This window comes from Sebastes fasciatus, chromosome 1, assembly GCF_043250625.1.
Source record: "Sebastes fasciatus isolate fSebFas1 chromosome 1, fSebFas1.pri, whole genome shotgun sequence".
NCBI classification, from domain to species: domain Eukaryota; kingdom Metazoa; phylum Chordata; class Actinopteri; order Perciformes; family Sebastidae; genus Sebastes; species Sebastes fasciatus.
In genome coordinates, this window is record NC_133795.1 from 23453082 (window position 1) to 23473558 (window position 20477).

At 40.8% G+C, this 20477-nt stretch overlaps 1 protein-coding gene across 1 annotated transcript; it reads left to right on the forward strand.

Annotated features, from left to right (window-relative positions):
• The first annotated feature begins 3330 nt into the window (after positions 1 to 3330).
• On the forward strand, positions 3331 to 9817 carry gpr37l1a (G protein-coupled receptor 37 like 1a). Its single transcript, XM_074638707.1, has 2 exons — positions 3331 to 4052; positions 8648 to 9817. The coding sequence occupies exons 1-2, from the start codon at positions 3471 to 3473 to the stop codon at positions 9671 to 9673; spliced, it is 1608 nt and encodes a 535-aa protein (XP_074494808.1). The 5' UTR covers positions 3331 to 3470; the 3' UTR covers positions 9674 to 9817.
• The last annotated feature ends 10660 nt before the right edge of the window (positions 9818 to 20477 follow it).

The following is a 20477-nucleotide window of genomic DNA, read 5'->3' on the forward strand; positions in this document are numbered from 1 at the left end:
CATAATGTGCAATATTAATGTGTAAATATAAAGTGTCCTTCGTGTCACTAAAATTTCTGTAAAAAAACAAAAAACGCCCACCACCAACTTTGGGGGTCTGGGGAAGTTACTTTGTTGGTAATTCAGCCTTAACTTATGCAAAACATTAAAAATTAGATGGTTTCTTTCACTGCATATGAGATATTTGTTATTTGACTGAAATTTTAGTCCACACATGACCTACATCCGTTTACAAACAAAAGACAAATTAAAGCTGCAAGCAGCGATGAAAGGGCCCTCGCCCCTCCTCGCGGGTCGGGGTTGCTGGCGGGACGCCGACCGACGCGGCCGGGCACCGCGAAACCGAAACTCTGACGAGCGCCACGACGCCTGCCGCAAGGCTCTACGACAAGCGGTTCACGAGTTATGAAGGGGGGCGTGGCTAATGTGTAGGGGGCGGGCATAACATTCACCAATGAAACAGGAACTCTCTGCTGAGTTATATGACACTTCTCACAAGACTCTACGACAAACGGATCATGAGTTATGAAAGGGGGCGGGGCTAATGTGTAGGGGAAGGGCATAACCTTCACCAATGAAACAGGCACTCTCTACTGAGTGATATGACACATCCCACAAGACTCTACTACAAACGGTTCATGAGATATGAAAGGGGGCGGGGCTAATGTGTAGGGGGCGGGCATAACATTTACCAATGAAACAGGAACTCTCTGCCGAGTGATATGACACTTCCCACAAGACTCTACTACAAACGGATCATGAGTTATGAAAGGGGGCGGGGCTAATGTGTAGGGGGCGGGCATAACATTTACCAATGAAACAGGCACTCTCTGCTGAGTGATATGACACCTCCCGCAAGACTCTACGACAAACGGTTCATGAGTTATGAAAGGGGGCGGGGCTAATGTGTAGGGGGCGGGGCTACCCTTAACCAATAAAACAGGAACTCTCTGCTGAGTGATATAACACCTCCCACAAGCCTGTACGACAAACGGTTCATGAGTTATGAAAGGGGGGCGTGGCTATGACTATATTTTTGCATTTACATATAATCAGGACTGGACCCTTATCATACCTGAGAAATTTGGGGCAGATCGAACTATGTACAGTTGAGTTAGGGTTAACCCACTCTCTGCTGAGTGATATGACACTTCCCACAAGACTCTACTACAAACGGTTCATGAGATATGAAAGGGGGCGGGGCTAATGTGTAGGGGGCGGGCATAACATTTACCAATGAAACATGAACTCTCTGCTGAGTGATATGACACCTCCCGCAAGACTCTACGACAAACGGTTCATGAGTTATGAAAGGGGGCGGGGCTAATGTGTAGGGGGCGGGGCTACCCTTAACGAATAAAACAGGAACTCTCTGCTGAGTGATATGACACCTCCCATAAGCCTGTACGACAAACGGTTCATGAGATATGAAAGGGGGCGGGGCTAACGTCTTGGGGCGGGGCTATGAGTATATTTTTTCATATACATGTCATCAGTACTGGAGCAACATCATACCTGAGAGATTTGGGGCAGATCGGACTATGTACAGTTGAGTTACAATAACTGGCGAATGGCTCAAAATGGCCGCCACGCCACGGTCCGCTCGTTAAGTGAACACTCACCATTTTAATAACTTTTCATCCTCAAGGTCTTGAGATGGTCCTGACCAAATATCAACTCGATATGATCAAATCTGTAGGAGGAGTTCGTTAGAGTACGCGGCCAATAAAACGCAAAAATTGGGAAAATCGTACATAAAATCCAAATGGCCGACTTCTGGGTGGGCGGAGCTAATGAAACCCAATGAGGAATATGTTTCAAATGATAATTTGGGGCAGATCGAACTATGTACAGTTGAGTTAGGGTTTACCCACTCTCTGCTGAGTGATATGACACATCCCACAAGACTCTACTATAAACGGTTCATGAGATATGAAAGGGGGCGGGGCTAACGTCTTAGGGCGGGGCTATGAGTATAATTTTTCATATACATGTCCTCAAGACTGTACCACCATCATACCTGAGAAATCTGGGGCAGATCGGACTATGTACAGTTGAGTTACAATAACTCCCTGTTTCATGGCGAATGGCTCAAAATGGCCGCCACGCCACGGTCCGCTCGTTAAGTGAACACTCACCATTTTAATAACTTTTCATCCTCAAGGTCTTAAGATGGTCCTGACCAAATTTCAAATCGATATGATCAAATCTGTAGGAGGAGTTCGTTAAAGTACGCGTTCAATAAAACGCAAAAATTGGGAAAATCGTACATAAAATCCAATATGGCCGACTTCTGGGTGGGCGGGGCTAATGAAACCCAATGAGGAATATGTTTCAAATGATGAGTGGGATATGCATACCAAATTTCATGAATATCGGATCAACTTTGACAAAGTTAAAATTTCAACGCGTTAGGGGGCGCTATAGAGCCGGCTAAACACACTGAGCCTAATGGCTATGCAGTTACATAAAGTTCACAGGTGTCTATCATGTTGCCAAATTTCATGCGTCTATGAGTATGCCAAGGTATACGAATGGATGTTCAAAGGCAAAAAGGACATAAGGGGGCGCTAGAGAGCCAACATGCCACGCCCAAGCAAATTTCACCACTGAATCAAAGGGATTACCTGTTTGGATGTGCGTGTAAAGTTTCATGAGATTTGGTGCATCATAAAGTCCTCAAAAATGTGTTCGTAAATTTTAAAATCACGCAGGAAGTCCAACGTGGCTGACTTCCTGTTGGCCGAAAAAATCTCAAAAATATTTAATGTGCCATTGAAGATGTGAGCAATGACATACTTAAATTTCGTGAAGATCGAAGTAACTTTTTCTGGAAACCTGCTTTCTATAGGGGGCGCTATCGAGCCCGCTGGTGCACCCGAGCCCAATCACTACAGAATATTGCAATTTTCGCCACTTCTGACGCATATTCCAATTTTCATGAGTTTTTGGGGATGGAAAAGGTCCCAAAAACGCGATCTCGCAGCAGAAAAAGAATAATAATACTGACAAAAACAATAGGTTCCTTGCACTTCGTGCCAGGACACCGTTGGGTCCTGGCACTTTCGTGCTCGGGCCCTAATGATACTATTTATATAATGTTTTATTTGCCAAGGTAGTTAAATAAAAGTTAAATGGTTAACTTCTGTATCATGTCTATGCTGAAAGGTTTCAATTTATCTCATGTTCATGTTTTTTCTTTATTTTGAAACGTATAACCGGAAGCGCAGTGTGTCTTGATGAATCTGATGAATAACAAAGTGAAGCTGAAGTGAGCAACAGACTCTAAACTTCTGCATCAGGACCGGACTGGAGGAGACGGACTGTTGTGTGGACTTTTTATTTGTTTATTCCAGGAGTCTAATCATATTAGTTGCAGCACATGTCTGTGAAAGACTCAGGTAACACGGACTATTTATATTTATATTTAGTTCAACGATAAAAAAAAAAAAAAAAAGAAAGAAGAAGAGATGAGCCCGGTGTTAGTGTTAGTGTTGCTGCTCTGTGTGCGGAGCGCAGAGCTCCGTCACCTCAACAGAGCAGAGGATGCTGCACCTCTGGCTGCTGCTGCGGGGACTCAGGACTGCACCAGTTGGATTCTGAAACTTTCAACCAGTTCCAGAATTCCCAGAGTTCCCGAGCTGAGGCGCGTCCCCAGGGGAACCAAAGACGACGGGAGTTCCAGGACACGCGACGACCCGAGCGGGTACTTCACCACCCCGCGGCTACCGGCCTCCACCGCCCGGCCGGGTAACCTCTCCTCCGGGCTTCTCAACCCGCTGTTCCCGGTCACCGACGGCTCCTACTGGGCCTACGCGGTCATGCTGCTGGCGCTCGTGCTGTTCGCGGCGGGCATCGTGGGTAACCTCGCGCTCATGTGCATCGTGTGGCACAGCTTCTACCTGAAGAGCGCGTGGAACTGCATCCTCGCAGGGCTCGCCTTCTGGGACTTCCTCGTGCTCTTCTTCTGCCTGCCCGTGGTCGTCTTCCACGAGCTCACACTGAAGAGGTTGCTAGGAGACCTGTCCTGTCGGCTCGTGCCATACCTGGAGGTGAGGAGGAGAAATTTGAATGTTTAAAACATTTAACTCAAGTAAAGTTAATTTAATTAAATTATATAATTATAATAAGTCACGAGAAGAGTAAAACATTTTTTATATATATATATATTTTTTAAAATATATATATATATATATATATATATGTATATATCATAAATGCCAGATTTATATATATAGTTAATGCCAGATTTATATGATGGAACCTGCCAAAATCAAAAATAAATATATAATTAAATAAATTACACGATAAATAAATTAATATGCAATTAAATGTACCAAAAATAATATTTAAAATAAATGTAGAATAGAATTCGCATTAGTTAATTGAGCAAATGTAAAATAAATTGATATTTCTGTTTTAATTTGCTTCTTTATTTATTTATTTCATTTAATTTCAAAATTTCTTTTCAAAATTAATTTCGAACATGTAGAATTTTAAAAAATATATAAAAAAATAAAGAAAAAGAGAATGATCATACCAAAAAGTAGACAGCCAGAAAGAATTAGTATTTACATACAATGAAAAGCATAAGAAAAATAAATTGTCAAACACTTGATGCCTTGATTTACATATTCGAAAAGGAGTGAGAAGAAGTACAAACTTATTTAATCCCACCCCTTCTCCATAAATCTTTCATTAATAATTAACCAGCTTCCTTATTTAGCTTTGTATTAAATCCCCTTTTCATCTACTCTTCTATTTAATTTCCCCCATTATTTATTTATTAATTTTTATTAACTTTTAAACTTATTTATTTATTTTTGCATTTATTTTAATTTATGTTAAATGTATTTATTCATTATTAAATTTATGTATTTATTTTATTATTTCTGCATGATTTTCCTCCCTATTTATTTCCACAAATGTATTTATTTCTGTATCAAGGGGTCAACCTTTAGCCTATTGGTTGATTGACATCAGAGCGCATATATATATATATATATATATATATATATATATATATATATATATATTAACATAAAGTGTGGAAAAAAAAGCTTAAAATATCCATCATAGTTTCCCAAAAATCTATGACTTCCCAATATCTGTGACTTCTTTAAATGTCTTGTTTTGTCCGACCAACAGTCCAAACCCCAAATATGTTCAGTTTTCAATGATATAAAAGAGAGAAAAGCAGCAAATACTGACATTGGAGAAGCTGCAACCAGAGAATGGATGGTGTTTTTGATTGAAAAATGATGTAAGCAACAAATCGCTTTGACTAATCGTTTCATCAAGTATTTATTTTAGCTCTGGTTACCGTCTTTAAGTGTTCTATATATGTACAAAACTCAGGTACGATGCAGCCAAAGTGAAGCAAAGAGATGTCAAACAGGTTAAACTATTAAAACAAAAAACTGAATGTGATGATTATTAATCAGTCCCCCAAGTCTGCCTTCACACTGTCTTTGCTGTTTTAACATCCCCATGTTAGACTCATTGTGAATGTTTCCCAGTTTAATAAAGAGACACGCAGGGCTGTGATGAATGGCCTGTTTGTGTCTTTGTTGCTCGTCAGTTTCAGACTCAGAGCAGTCTTTGCTTTCAACAGACGTGCTGTTATGGGCTGTTTGGCCTCTTCAGTTGTCTGTTATGAACCATCAGTGGAGGCCGGCGGGTCCCTGCATGAAGCGACTCTTCTTCCCTCACAGCTCACAGAGTCCAGCGATGAAACACAGAGACGTAGTTATCAGGGACTGGGAGGTCTATTTACTCATAAACCCAAAGATATTTTAATGTACAATATCAGAAAAGCTGCACAATTTAAAAGCTAGAACAAGGTGCTTACTATTTATTTATATTACCATTAGACATAAGTACATCCCCTACACTTTACTTCTTTTTGCACATCTGGTTAGAGGCTAAACTGCATTTCGTTGTCTCTAAAATGACACATATATAAATATAATATAATATAAATAATAATATCACGAGACAATCAAATGTTTTTAGTTTTTTTTCTGACCAACATTTAAAAAAACACACATTTTCAGTTTACAATATTTTAAACTGAGAAAAGCAGGAAATCTTAATGTTTTATTTTTTTGGGGCTTTTTTGCTTGAAAAATTACTTAATTGATTATCAAAATAGTTGCTAGTGATCGACTAATCGATTAATTGGTCAATCGTTGCAACTCTAAACATAACATTGACTTAGCTCCTGTCCCTACAGTCCAGAGGCTTTTTAAAAAGCTAAACAAGTGAAAAGCTCGGCCAGTCAGCAGCTTTGGTTTAGAGGGTGAGTTCCCCTCACAGAGAATTAATGTAGAGCCCTCCCAGCCTCTTGGTTACCATTGTTGGGTTTTCAGTGGCTTCATCAGTCTTCTGTTTCAATGTGGACAACGTGGCCGGCCCGTGGACGTCTTGTTTTTGGCTCTAAACCAGCTCCAAACGCCTACGGAGCTTTAAATCACTGAAGTGGAGTTTTTCTAATTTGTAATAACAGCTTGTATGAAGCAGTCTTTAACAAGGTCAGTCTGCTGGCCTCCTCCATTCTTTGTCGCTTCACCTATTTTTATGCTAATGAGTTTCTCGCTAACTAATTAAGGTTGTTAAAGTGGTCTTTAGCAGTTCGTACTGGTTGTTTAAAGCAGGTCAGGCTGCCAGCTGCCACTGGGCTCTGTTAGTTAAACTATTCTCATGCTAATTAGAGCTCTGTGTTAATTATCTTCAGTTGTGTCTTAACTGTTTGAGGTCATTAAGCACTCACAGAGGGAGGACAAGTCTCTGTAATGATAGTCTGGGTTTTTGGCCAAAACCACCGACTTTAATGTGCACGAGGCACCAATAAGTGTCCCCAGTCTGCAGGCTGTCACAACATAATGGCTCCCTATTCCCTCTGTGACTCCTTTTATTTCCCTCTTTCTGTACTCTAAAGCTGTTTCTTACAACCCAGCTCGTATTACTGTAGTTTTGGCTAATTTGCATGAAGGCTGGTATAGCAAGGCAGAAGAAAGCCTTCAATCTGTTGTCTAAGCAACAAAACACCTTCCTGTGCTAGGAAGTTTAGACCGAGAGTCAGCAGGAAGTCTTGTTTTGTTCTCAGTTCTCAGTTTAACAGGTCACGTCTGACTGGGATCACAGCAGCAGCATGAATTAATACAGTGGGAGTTAACCTCGAAGTAGCTCTGCAATGCTAAAAAAAACAACTCACATTGAATTAGAAACAAATTATTTTAATTATATTATACTGCTTAAATGCAGAGTTGGCTATCATTTGGATTTGTTTAGGCCAATACAGTACCAGAGTTTCAATGCTGATACCAAACATTTACCCTTTTCAGAACCACTTTTTAACAAGGCAGCCTTTTTAAAGGTCTTATAAGTTGAAACTAATGGTTTTATCAATGGTATTAAATAATGTTTTTCAGGTATTAGCCATGAATAAGAACAGCATTTGGGCCAAATCAGCCATTGGACCACTTGGACCGTGACGCTCAGCACGACTTTCACCAACGTATTTTTCGTACGTTTTCCTACGCATGTCCAACAACAAGTGTCAATTTCCGCTTCAGTCTTTTCAAAATAAAACTACTTAGTTTGGTTTAGGAATAGATTGACTTGTTTAGGCTTAGGCAACAAAACTACTTAGTTAGGTTTAGGAAAAGATCATGGTTTGGGTTAAAATAACACCGGAAGTGGCGTAACTTATGTACGGAAGTTACGTGACTAATGAATCAACGTTGACTTCTGGTTTCACACGGGACACAAACGTCAGTCTCCTGGGTGAAAGTCCTGTGTTTTTTGACCCATCCATCCATCCCGACCTCCTCCCTACACGGCATTCTCAGCTCCCTATACTTCCCGGTTCACAATTATGTGGATTACATATAAATGGCTTTCGTACTGACCATCACGAAAAAAAAATAAAATTCTATGTACACGAATCAATACATTACATTTTGTGACTAATTCACGAACTGCTGTATGACTCGGCTGGCTCACCATGCCAAACTGAAATGATTAAAATTGGTGGCATAGGATCCTAAATAGCATCGCTAAATTATCCAGGAGAGTCCTGTGTTTACATGTTGAGGAACAACTTTAGGAGGTGGAAAGCAATACTTTAAACGTTGTGGAGAATACACTTAATCTCTTTCTTTCTGAGAGTGAGGTGTTTAGATGGATTTCTCTTCTAAGGAGCTGAATGAACTCAGGACGTGGTTAGTTTAGATGTAAAAACCACAAGTTTAGCTTTAGGAGCAGTTATGTGCTGGAACTAATTAACATTTACTGCAGAGTTTCCTCCCACAGTGCAGAGACATGCAGGTTAGGTTAAATGGAGACTGTGGTTGTCTGTCTGGACTCTATCTCTCTCCCAATCTAAGCTGGGATCAGCTCACCTACAAAGGGTAATCGGGCATTGAAAGAACCCTTTACTAATGACTTATTAACATGTCTAACATGGAAGCATTGAAACATTTATTTTCTGATGAATTAAAGAACTAGATAAAAAGGTTTTTTTCTCAACCTGGCAACCCCAAAGTTGTTCTAATTAATAGCTTATGCCTGATCTATAAAAGTCTTTTGTTCCCCAGGAATCATTAAGCTTCATCTCCACGCCTCTCTGTCATTTCTGTATCAGGTGACCTCTCTGGGCGTGGCCACATTCAGCCTCTGTGCTCTGAGTATCGATCGCTTCCATGCGGCCACCGGCCCCGGGCCCGCTCAGACGCCGAGGGTTGAGCCCTGCCAGTCCATCCTGTCCAAACTGTCCGTCATCTGGGTGGGCTCCATGGTGCTGGCCGCCCCTGAGCTGCTGCTGTGGCAGCTCGTCCAGGAAACTGTCAGCCTGCCGATGCTCCCCAGCGACCAGCAGCAGAGCCTGCCGGGAGGCTCGCTGATGGCTGCCTTTAGAGCCCGAACAGACGCGTTCAAGGTGGATATCTGTGTCCGTGAGCCGTCTGTGGAGCTCCCAGAGAGCATCTACTCTCTGGTGCTGACATACCACGAGGCCCGCATGTGGTGGGTCTTTGGGTGCTACATCTGTTTGCCACTGCTCTTCACTCTGGCCTGCGACCTGGTGACGAGACAAGTGTTAGCCCAGCGTCTACCGCAGAAACCCGCCGGTGACAAGGTGGCTGGCAGATGCTCCTCCTCCTCTTCGTCTTCCTCCTCGTCCAAGAAAAAGCAGCACACGAGAGAGCACAGGCTGCGCTCCACTGTGATGGCGCTCACCATCTTGTACGTCATATGCAACCTGCCGGAGAGCATTTGTAACATCACCCTGGCGTACGTCTCCGACCACGTGTCCGCCGCACTCCCGGCTCTGGCTCTGCCAGCGCTGAGTCTGATTGGACAGTTCCTGCTGTTTGTGCGTTGCTCGGCGACGCCGGTGTTGCTGCTGTGCCTGTGTCGCTCGCTGGGCCAGGCCTTCATGGACTGCTGCTGCTGCTGCTGTGAAGAGTGCCTTCCCGACGGCAACTCCTCTTCATCCTCATCTGCCTCAACCGCCGCCACCTCCAACCTGTCCTCGCCCACATCGCCCTCTCCGTCCTCCCTGTTTCCTTCCAGCAAAGATGAGACGATGAAGAGCCTGTTGGCTACAGAACCAGCAGTCTGCTACGACAGGGCAAAAGACGCTTCAATAGCTATCGGGACGCCCTGCTGAGGTCCAGAACTGCATTTAACCACATATAACTTTAAAGGATCATTCAGGTTTATTACAACTTGGGTCTTATTTTGGTAGTTTTGTCCATCATTTCCATCAGTTTTTCACCAAGTTCTGGTGATTTCACTCAGAAGAAGTCTGACGGGTCAAGAAACAGGAGCAGTCAGACGATCAGACAGTTGGAGACAAAAGTATGCAGACACCTTTGTCTCAGTCTGTTTTCCCTGGTTTAGTCTAGGTTTCATGGTCCCTATGAAGGGATATTGTTATGCTGCAGCATGCAATGATATTTTGGTGCTTCCAACTTTGTGGCCACAGCTTGTGTTTGTCCTTTTTCCTGTTTCAACATGACAATGCCCCCCGTGCACAAAGCCAGGTCCATAAAGAAATACTTTTACCCAGTTTGATGTGGAAGAACTTGACTGGTCTGCAGAGAGCCCTGACCTCAACCCCCATCCAACACATCTGGGATGAACTGGAACACCGACTGTGAGCCAGACCTGATCACCCAACATCAGTGGTCGACCTCACTGATGCTATTGTAGCCGAATGGGAGCAAATCCCTGCAGCCAGGTTCCAAAATCTAGTGGACGGCCTGAAACCAAACGAGCGGAGGCTGTTCTAGCAGCACATTAATGGCCATGGTTTTCTAATGACATGTTCAACTTACTGTACAGGGGTTTGTTGGGTTGTTCACACACTTTTGGTCATGTTGTGTATCTTTGGCACTGTTCAGGCCTGGTATTAACATGCGTCCTCTGTGATCGGATCACAAGTTTCTCCACATGCGTCTTGAGTGACCAGCAGGTGGTCGGGCGAGCGAGTGTCAGCTCTGCACAAAGCAGCAGAACAAAAACACACACATCTCCGACAGTATGATAATAATGCACTTCCTGTTCCCAGTCTGATAGTCTGTAAACTATGTAGCCTATATAGATGAGGTATACTTTAATAAAATACAGATGTACCGACAGGATACAGTAGAGCACAGTGGCCGTTTCCATGCTGCGAGGCAGACGAGCGCTCACCTGTCTGTTCAACTGAGGAGCGCATTGATCCCGCGGATCCCAGCGAGACGTCAGTAGAGTACGCGGTCCTTAATGTGGCCCAGGACACATTCACTACACACTGCTAAAAGAATGTGGTCACATGTGGCCCAGACCACCTCTGAATGTGGTCTGAAAGATCCGCTTTCAATGTGTCCTCAATGCGTCTTGAGTGCGTTCACATCTGAACTTAGAGCTGTCCACTTGTGATCACATCACTCAGGACGCATGTTGATACCAGGTCCGAACAGGGCATAAACCACATTAATTGGAAACAAAATTGCAGTAGTTTTATTGAAGGTAAAACTGCAATTATGGGTCAGTGAAGTAAGGTCTGTAAACTGTGATGGATGTTGAGTTTTTGACTTGTTTTTCTCTTCCAAATGAAGTTTGTTTAACCGACAGATTTGTTTCCAACCTGACTAATCGTCTTATGTTTCTCGACCTGTCACACTTTGTTTTCGTGAAATCAGTATGTTCTCAGACCTCAGCTATTGACTTGGTGAGTACAATGTTATTAATACTGATAGAAACTAAAATTACCGCCTCGCCAAAATGTCAATCCTGTTAGACATTTGTGTGAAATTTTCATAAATAGCATATGAATTCTTGAGTTATGGCCAAAAACGTATTTTGTGAGGTCACAATGACCTTGACCTTTGACCACCAAAACCTAAACCCTTGAGTCAAAGTGGATGTTTTAGCCAAGTTTGAGGAAATTCCTTCAAGGCGTTCCTGAGATACCGCGTTCATGAGAACATATGTACAGACGTACGGACAACCTGAAAACAGGATGGACAAAACTACCAAAATAAAAGCCAAGTTGTAATAGATTGTAATAATCCTTTAGTCTGTATGAACTGGTGGTGTGGAGCCACTGTAGGAGCAGAACGTGTCTGATAGAGTTAGATGATGATTATATACAATATAGAGGATGTTTTGTTTTTTTAGTGTTGTCCACATGTGATGGATTTAATCCTGTTATTGTAGGACTCATCATTGTTTTACAGTTTTTTATGAAACGTGTTATTAATACTTCTCCAATGCTCATTCAGGATATTAGTATTATCTGCTCCAAGTACTGTATGAGACACTGGATCATTTGGGCGATTTTAAGAAGGCTAAACTGAAAATAGACATACTGAGACTTTTTTGTCAGCAGACTGACAGACTGCTGTGAACTTTTGGAACTGTTTCTTTTTTTACATGATTTTGCTGTTGCTGTGTAGACAGCAGGTTAAAATAGGATGAGATCATATTAGACATCAGTCAAAAACAATTCAGTGTGAAGTTTGACTTGTTTTTATTACTTTTGGTTTAGTAAAGTTTGGATTTTCTTCTTTTGCATCACCTGTGAGTGATTCCCTCTCAGTGTGTTTTTGAATGTCTGGTATACACGTTATTAACTGATACAGACAGTAGAGACTGTGAATGAATGATCCATCTGTGTTTACAGAGCCTTTTATTCCACTCATAGTTGGAATAACGTAATGGGCGTAATAGAGTTGAACTTACGTTCAGCAGAAACTCTGAAAGTGCTTTTTTTCAATTTTCATTATAAATATGAATTTTATGAATTTTCAGTTTATACATTTTATGGTTTGTTTTCATTTTGTTAATAAAAAAAAATTGAATTTCTAGCAGCAGAGTCACATCTTAAAGTCTGCTGATATTCTATATTTGTATTATTGTCAACAAACTCCTGGAAAGACCAAACCAACAATGAATTGATCTACTAACAAGTATTATCTGTGTATCAAAGCCTGATATATGTTCTTCCTCTGTGCCATAGAGCTCCATTGTTATCCAAAAACGATTAAAAACACATTGATGAGCCACACTGTTGCACTGAATGACTATGAACACACACTGTAGTTTATTTTGACTGTCCTGCTGCTGGAAATACTCACGAGAACACCAAATGTGTAATAATCCACCGCTGAAAATAGTCCCCAACAAATGCACTATTTCCTCCTGTTTGAGTAGTGTTTTTTAGAAACTACATTTACCAGCTTTTTTGCACATTACTGAGCCTTTTTAAAAAATAAAACTATATATTTGTGAGGTGTTTTTAAAGATTTACATCTACAGCAGGAACCAATGAGCTTGAGGCTTACTGCCACAGACAGAAAAGTGTTGAGAGACGGACTAACACATTGTTGGTTTTGGTCTGCATGTGGGATTTGTTGACAGTAAAACAATTCTAATATAACATCAGCCATATCATGTAAGTCTCTGGGGCTCCCATAAAAAGGAAGAATCTCCTCAAAGTGTGACACCTGGTAAACTAAAGTTTAATTTGTGTTCATACGGTGTCAAAATATATTTTTTTATAAAGTATTACATTTATATCTACAGACATCCAGGACCAGTTAGTTAAGTCAAATGTTAAGCTGCCAAGCTTGACACAAACAAAGAGAGTCAGAGAGAAAAGTCACAAAGAGAAAGAAACCAGAAAAAGAGGAAAAACAATACAGAAACTAAACAATGGGGAAACGAGAAATATTCTTCTTTCCAAACAAAGAAAGAAAAACAGAGAGAGGAGACAGAGGGGGAAAAAGAAGAGTCTTCTGTCAGTGGAGAGTTGCATTTGTTCCTAAAGCATCATGTTTTCTCAGTGAACATCGGGACACTTTGGGAGAATCCTTGTGTGGATTAATGTTTGGGAAAAAAAGAGAAATGGTGGATGTTTGCTCTGATCTGCAGTGGAAGGAATGCCACGCAGCAGCGCTCTCGACACCCACTGAAGGAGAAAGCTGTTCACGCCTGACTGAGACGCTCCTTTTAGTCATTATTCAATTATCGAAGGTCACAGCTTCACAATAACAGCTGGCCTTTGAGTTTCTGCAGACATAATAAACACAGTCACTCTGTGACAAGTTGCTGGGCGAGCAGACAAGAATGCCTCGCTCACCCAAGGATTTAGAGGCCTTTCTCAGCTTTTTCTTTTTAATAAGTAGATCTAAAAAAAATCTCATTCATTTCTACTAGCAAACCATTCATACAGATTTTAATAATAACTTGTAATATATAGCCAGAAATTCATCTGGGAAATTTGACAACAAGTTTCTCCCACAAGATACCTTTTCTATAATAATATTTTAACATCTTCTGGGCACAATATCCATTTCTTAATCCATGTATTGTATTATTTTATTACCATATTCAGATACTATCTTGTCTTTGCAAGATAATATATGGATCAGATCCAGATCTTTATTTTGTGTGATGATGTTATTTTGATATATGAAGTTGTGTATGGACAATAATATCTTGCACACAAATGATATGGATCTTATGCAGAAGATACTGTCTTGTGCATACAAGATAATATCCTGTGCAAAATATATGGATAAAGATATGGATCTGTGTCCACAATAACTCTAGATATTAAAAGAAAGTAGACATTTAACTGCTGTTAAAAGTCTCCTTTTTACATTTACATTTCTACACCTGTTCAATAAACTGGATACAACATGTGAATTTCATCTCTTTCGATGGCGCTAAGCAGGTTCCCCTTGCTTTCAGGCTAACTGCTAAGCAAAAGGCGTAACATGTCCTGTCACTGAATTCATACTTGTAACTCAAAACTCATACTTATAACTTAAACAAAACATCAGATAGATGTCTAACTTAATTGGCTGCACAAAACTGTCTAGTTCTTTGTTATCTTAAAGGAATACTTCACCCTCAAAAGGACCATTTTATATCAATTACTCACCGTGTTACCTTGATTTCTTGCAGAAAACTTTGTTTTTCTCGCATGCCTCCACGGTGAACAGTTTTTTATTCTCTGTTCACCATGGAGGCATGTGAGAAAAGAAAAAGTTTTCTTAAAGAATTCAAGGTAACATGGGGTGAGTCATTGATATGCAAATGGTCATTTTGTGGGTGAAGTATTCCTTTAAGTAGGAGTAATTTTGATTAAAATCTGTGTAAATTAAGTAACTCAAAACGAAGAAATGTTTGTCTTGACGCTGCCTATAGTCCAACAGAAAACCTGCGTTTTGTGTTGAAGAAGTTTAACAGATGAGGACATCTGAAAAAATTCAACAATGAGCGAATCTGAAGGAGAAGATAAATCAGTGATCTCTAGAAACTGTTTTCAACAGGTAGCTTATTTCTATTTTTACAAATAAAGGTGCCGTTAGAGACAACAGACAACAACAATACATGTTACCTTTTATTCCTGTTTTTAAAAAAGTGGAATTATTTAGATTTTTTTGCATTTCAACATCAGTTTAGGAACAAGTAACAAAAAAGGTATAAAAACATAAAATAAAGTAAGGGCTTCTACATTAAAAAAACACAACACCACCCAAAGGCACCTTAACATGACTGGTTGCAAGAATCAATCCAGTTGAGTTTACCTGGTCTGATTCTGGTTGCTGGTAACAGGAGCTGATTGTCAGCCCAAAGCTGACCGAGTCCACACCCGTAAACCTGAGCCGGAGCTGGCAGTCATGGTTGGGCCAGAGCTGGCTCATATTTGGTCCTCTGGGACCAGAAAACAGGCTACAGGTGTCCCGACTCTCAGACTCTACTGGCCTTAGTCAGAGGGAAATCTGGGACAGGTGGTTACCACTTAGGTGGTTATTTTTTTAGGCTTAATATTAGATTGTTTTCTTTTTTTTTTTTTTTTTTCTGCAATATTATGTTCAATTTGTGCTCTTAAACTAATCCAAGACTGACCGAGCTCAAGTCCAACATATATTCATGAAAGCAACCCCTATCACCGTACTGGACACACAAAGATTACACTGATATCTATCTTCTCATCTTGACAATACGGAAGACAAAGGAAAAAAAGTATTTCACAAAATATTTCTTTAAAAAAAAGGCTCACAAGAATGGGAGTTTCCCTTGTGTGTAGATTTGGTTTGATATTGATTGTACATTGGATTTTGTGCTTTTTACCCAATAAAGAGTTGAAGTTCAGTCTCAATTTCTGATTTCCACAACAGGCAACTCTAAGTAAGTCAAACAAGAAGCACCAGATATACCAACACAACACAACACACAGGAACATGGATGGGGAGGTGGAGGTAATCTGATATTTTAATATCACAGACCTCAAATGCTAAAATTAAAGACACATTTAATCAGATAAATTAGATTTTACCTGATGATTTCAGTGGGTTGATTAGTTAATTAAGAAAAAGTTTGTATACAAATAGACAACTTGGGCTTGGATACCATGATGGCATAGAGCAGTCATTTTGCTGTGGACACCTGGAGGCCCTCCACAGATGTCGGCGGGCCCCTGAGTTGCACTCTCAGGACCTGCTGTTGTAAGTTTGTAAGCCTCGGTTCCTTTGAGCAGAAAAATTTGTCCTCCCACGTCGCTGTGCCTGGGCAAAGAGAAGGAGGAGGGGAAGCTTCAATAAGGCCCGCTTTGTTCAGGCGTCCCCCTCTCTGGCTCAGAGAGAGAGACACTTGAACAAAGCTGCATATCAATCGCCATCCACCAAGGGAGTTGCTAAGCTACACAACACCCACCGCCTCCCACCAGCTGCCCCAGCCACTGAAGAGAGAGAGAAGAAAGAGGGCAGAGATGCAGGGGAGGAAACACTGCTGCCGTCCGCCCAGATCAGCCAAAACTCCTCGCTTCTTGGTTGCCTTGACAACCAGCTGAGACACAGCGGCATGGTGGCCTCAAGTTAGCAATATGGCCTAAAACCAACAACAAGGTCCTGGGTTTTAACCCGTCTAGTGAGGCCTGTGTGTGGACCTCCTGCTGTGTTCATGTGGGCTCCCTCAGGTGCTCCACCAGCTTCCTCACACCTCAAAGACAGACAGTTAGTTGTTGAGTTCTGCCTCTGTCTGAGGAATATATTAGTTTAACTGTAAAGATTAACCCATAACTATCATAAAACCAACACGTGCAAAATCACTCCTTATTTATTAAATAGTGCACTATATTTACTGTCTACCTTTTTTTTTAGTGTATATGTTTATCTGTCTGGTTTTATTTAGCTTAACAAGTAGAATTTAAACACTGAATGCTTGAGTTTATATAAAAAAATTACATGATATATGGTTTCGACTGGACAGCAATAATATGTCTTATACAGTATTAAAGGGACTGTTTGTAAGAATCAGAAATTGGTTGTAACAGCGACACCTGTGGCCATTAAGTCAACGAAAGTCAGTGTTCAGATTACAGCAGAGACTCCGGCCCTGGAGACCAAAGCTACGGTCTCCTCCGCGTCCTCCGACCGCGGCCAATACTGTTTTGCAAGACGGGCTTCACTAGATATAACTTTGCAGATTTGGTGCTTCCGTGTAGTTTGTGTTGGAGTCTTGTCTGAACAGCGTAGCCACACGCGAGCGCGCATGGGACACCGACCCGGATTGATTTATACGTGTAAGGAGTTATAAACAGTCCCTTTATTGCACATTTTCTAAAAAAGTTTTGAAACCACTGTTTTCCATCGATTTCTTTTTATGTATGAACGCCAACTTGCAGAGACTTTTAGGTAACACTTTATAATGAGGTTAAAAACACAAAAATTAAGATTTTTATTTTCATAAATAACTGCATTTATCATAATACAAATAATCAATTGGTCCCTGATATTGTTGGCTTAAAAGTGTTCAGTCACTACAATGAGAGTTACAGGAGTGAAAAGTGTATTTCTTTCTTTCTTTGTTAATTTGTTACCTCAATGCAGAAAATGAGGAAGGGCACCCACCGACATTTTCCCCAGAAGGTGGCACCCTAGGTGACCCCCTATCCGGCCTATGCCTTAAGCTGGTCCTGGCAGGATGTATTATGAAATGCACCGAGAGCGCAAGTCTGAAATTTCCCTTTTCTTTGTGATTTGTGATGTAATTTGATTCCAGATCATTTTGCGGCATGTAAATGAATGTAAACCTATGAAGTAACTAAATTACAGAAACAATCATAAATTGATGATCCATTTAGCACTAACTAACGTAAGCGTGTGTTTTGTAACCTTAAAGTGTTAAAGTCTGTTTGTGACTCCCGAACAGTCAACGCATCAGTCTACTTTTACTGTTGTCAAAGTTACGTTAGCTTAGCATGCTAATGCACAGATTCTGTTGAAAAGTCTTACATGCATTATCACAGAGGACTGTAACGTGTGTAATAAATGGGCTAAAGCATGCATAATACTGGCACTGTTCTCTAACAAGATAAAATACAGTTTTAGAGCTATTAGCATTGGATATGTCATGTAACATTTCAAAATAAAAGTGCTGGCCCTCATGTATTCGGGCCTCATTGTATTGATGTCCAGGCTCTCCTCTGTGCACTCTGACAGTTGTTTTTTTATACATGTCTTCAGCCTCAACAGGATCAGGAAATACACAGCACAATATCTGTTAGCATTACGACCATTACCAAGACGACAGCTCAGTGCTAATCAGCAATGCTAACAGAGTCCGCTCCACATGTGGAGCTCTCTGTTGGCTTGATGCAGAGCCAGCACGAGGCATCAGCAGACTGAGCGGTTGCTTAGGACCCCGACGACAACACGGGGCCTTCTGTTCAGTTTCAGTCAATATTAAAGGTTTACTCGTTGATTTTGTCATCATGCCTTTTTTAGTGCTTTTAGACATTTAGGGATTTGGGGACACTAGAGTTTTATTCCAGTACCTGCTTCCAGGCTGGTTAAATGTCCGGATTTGTTAAAATAACAAATGTCCTATCGATTATTTGATGTTTTCTGTTACGGATGTTTATTGCATGCATTTTAATTAGTGAGGTGTTGGTGGTGTTATGAAATAGTCAAGCAGCTGTTTCCACCTGCTTCCAATCTTTATGCTAAGCTAGGCTAACTCATAGACCGTATAGTGGACGTAGTCACCGTGACGTCGCCCATTGGTTTGTGGACTGCCGTTTTGAAGCCTCGAGTTCGTCATTTTGGCCTTCGCCATGATGATTTTTTGCAACCAGAAGTGACACGAGAGGGTGGAGCAAAATATAACTGAATGCTGAATAAAACGTTTTTAGGTGAACAAAAAGGTTATAATAACTTTCATGAACTGAAAACGCACTGTGAAAGGGTTAAAGCTCTAAGACTTAAACACGGACAGTTACTCCCAGACCGGACAACGCCGTGGTAGCGACCTATCAATCACAAGGTAGACACGCCCTGAAGCATCCCCTGCTTTATGGTCTATTTGACTCTAAATGGGACCATAATTTACTAAATGAACATCATGCTGTAGAAGAAGACTTGAAACTAGCGATCGAGACCGTAAACTCATGTTTACAATGTTTACTGAGGTAATAAATCAAGTGAGTAGTAGGCTCATTTTCTCATAGACTTCTATACAATCAGACTTCTTTTTGCAACCAGAGGAGTCGCCCCCTGCTGGCTATTAGAAAGAATGCAAGTTTAAGACACTTCAGCATTGGCTTCACTTTTCAAAACTGGAGGTAGCCCACTGGACTAACTATGTCCTGACTCCAGCTCCCACAGAGAGGAGATTCATTTCAGTTATCTCATCTCAAAGAATGAAAATAAGCAGATTTCCAAAAATGTTAAAGCACTTCTTTTCATAAAGTTTTAGTTCAAATGCTGCTTGTGCGTCGCATCAATACTAATCCAATGATATCATAAATAACACTCTCAAAGGGGCTATTCTGCATAATGACTACTTTTACATTTCATAGTTTGAATACATCTTGCTGAAAATACTTATACACTTTGTTTAAGTAAAACCCAGGACTTTTACTTGTAATACATTATACTTATGATTAGTTATTGCTAATTCTACTTGAGTTCTTCCTCCATCACTGCACCGTAGGTCCTACAAAAGGCTCGGCCCGTCCCTGCTTGATGCTGGAGTCCCACAGAGACTTTTGGGCTCTAAGCTTCCCATCAGGAGCAGCGGGTCCGGATGCCTCCATGTCCCCCGTCACCAGGACACAGAAGAGGGTCACGTCAGTGTGAGACGGCAGCCAGTGAAAGCCGACTGAAGCCCCACCAGCAGGCTGGAGGGGTGGGCTGCCCGGACCACTTCCTCATTGAGCTCTTTAAGAGGACATGAGAAACATCAGTGAACTCTGGGGTCCCTTTCAATCCTGAGCAAACAGTGCTTTCATTAAGTTGGCATCGCTCAGGCAGGAAACAGCCAAAATCTGAAGGTGGTCTTTCAAGAAAAACATCAAACAAACGGTTTAACCCATATTAAATGATTGTTTTGTATGTTCAAATAGACGGGGGAAATACCACGAACTATCATGAACGTACTACAGCGGAGAGCAAAGTGTCATGAGTTTTGTTGTGAGTGCATCTTTAATAGGTTATTTGTAAATACATTTATATTACCACCGCATTTTTCGAACATCAAGCATTTCTCTTTACTATTCTCATTAAATTACGTAATGTTTAATCACAGGGATGTTACGTAAAACACGAAACAGAAGTTTCTAATGGTCAGCTGTGGTGGAAGTATTAAGTTCTCAAATAAAAGTAGTAATAGTAGCCTAGTAGTAGTAAAATAATCCATTTCAAGTAAAAGTCCTGCATTCAAAATGTTTACTTTAAGTATTCCTTATGCAAAATGACCCCACTCAAGAATGTTATATTCTATATTTATTAAGGAAATATTATTATTGATGCATTTATGTAAGCATAAGAGCTGTCAAGGAGCTCATTTGAACTACTTACTGCTATGTAGTTTAATTTATAAGAATACCTTTTTTTTTTTTTTTAAACTGATTATATGTTTTACATGTAAAATCTTGATTTGAAAAGTAACTAGTATCTAAAGCTGTCAGATAG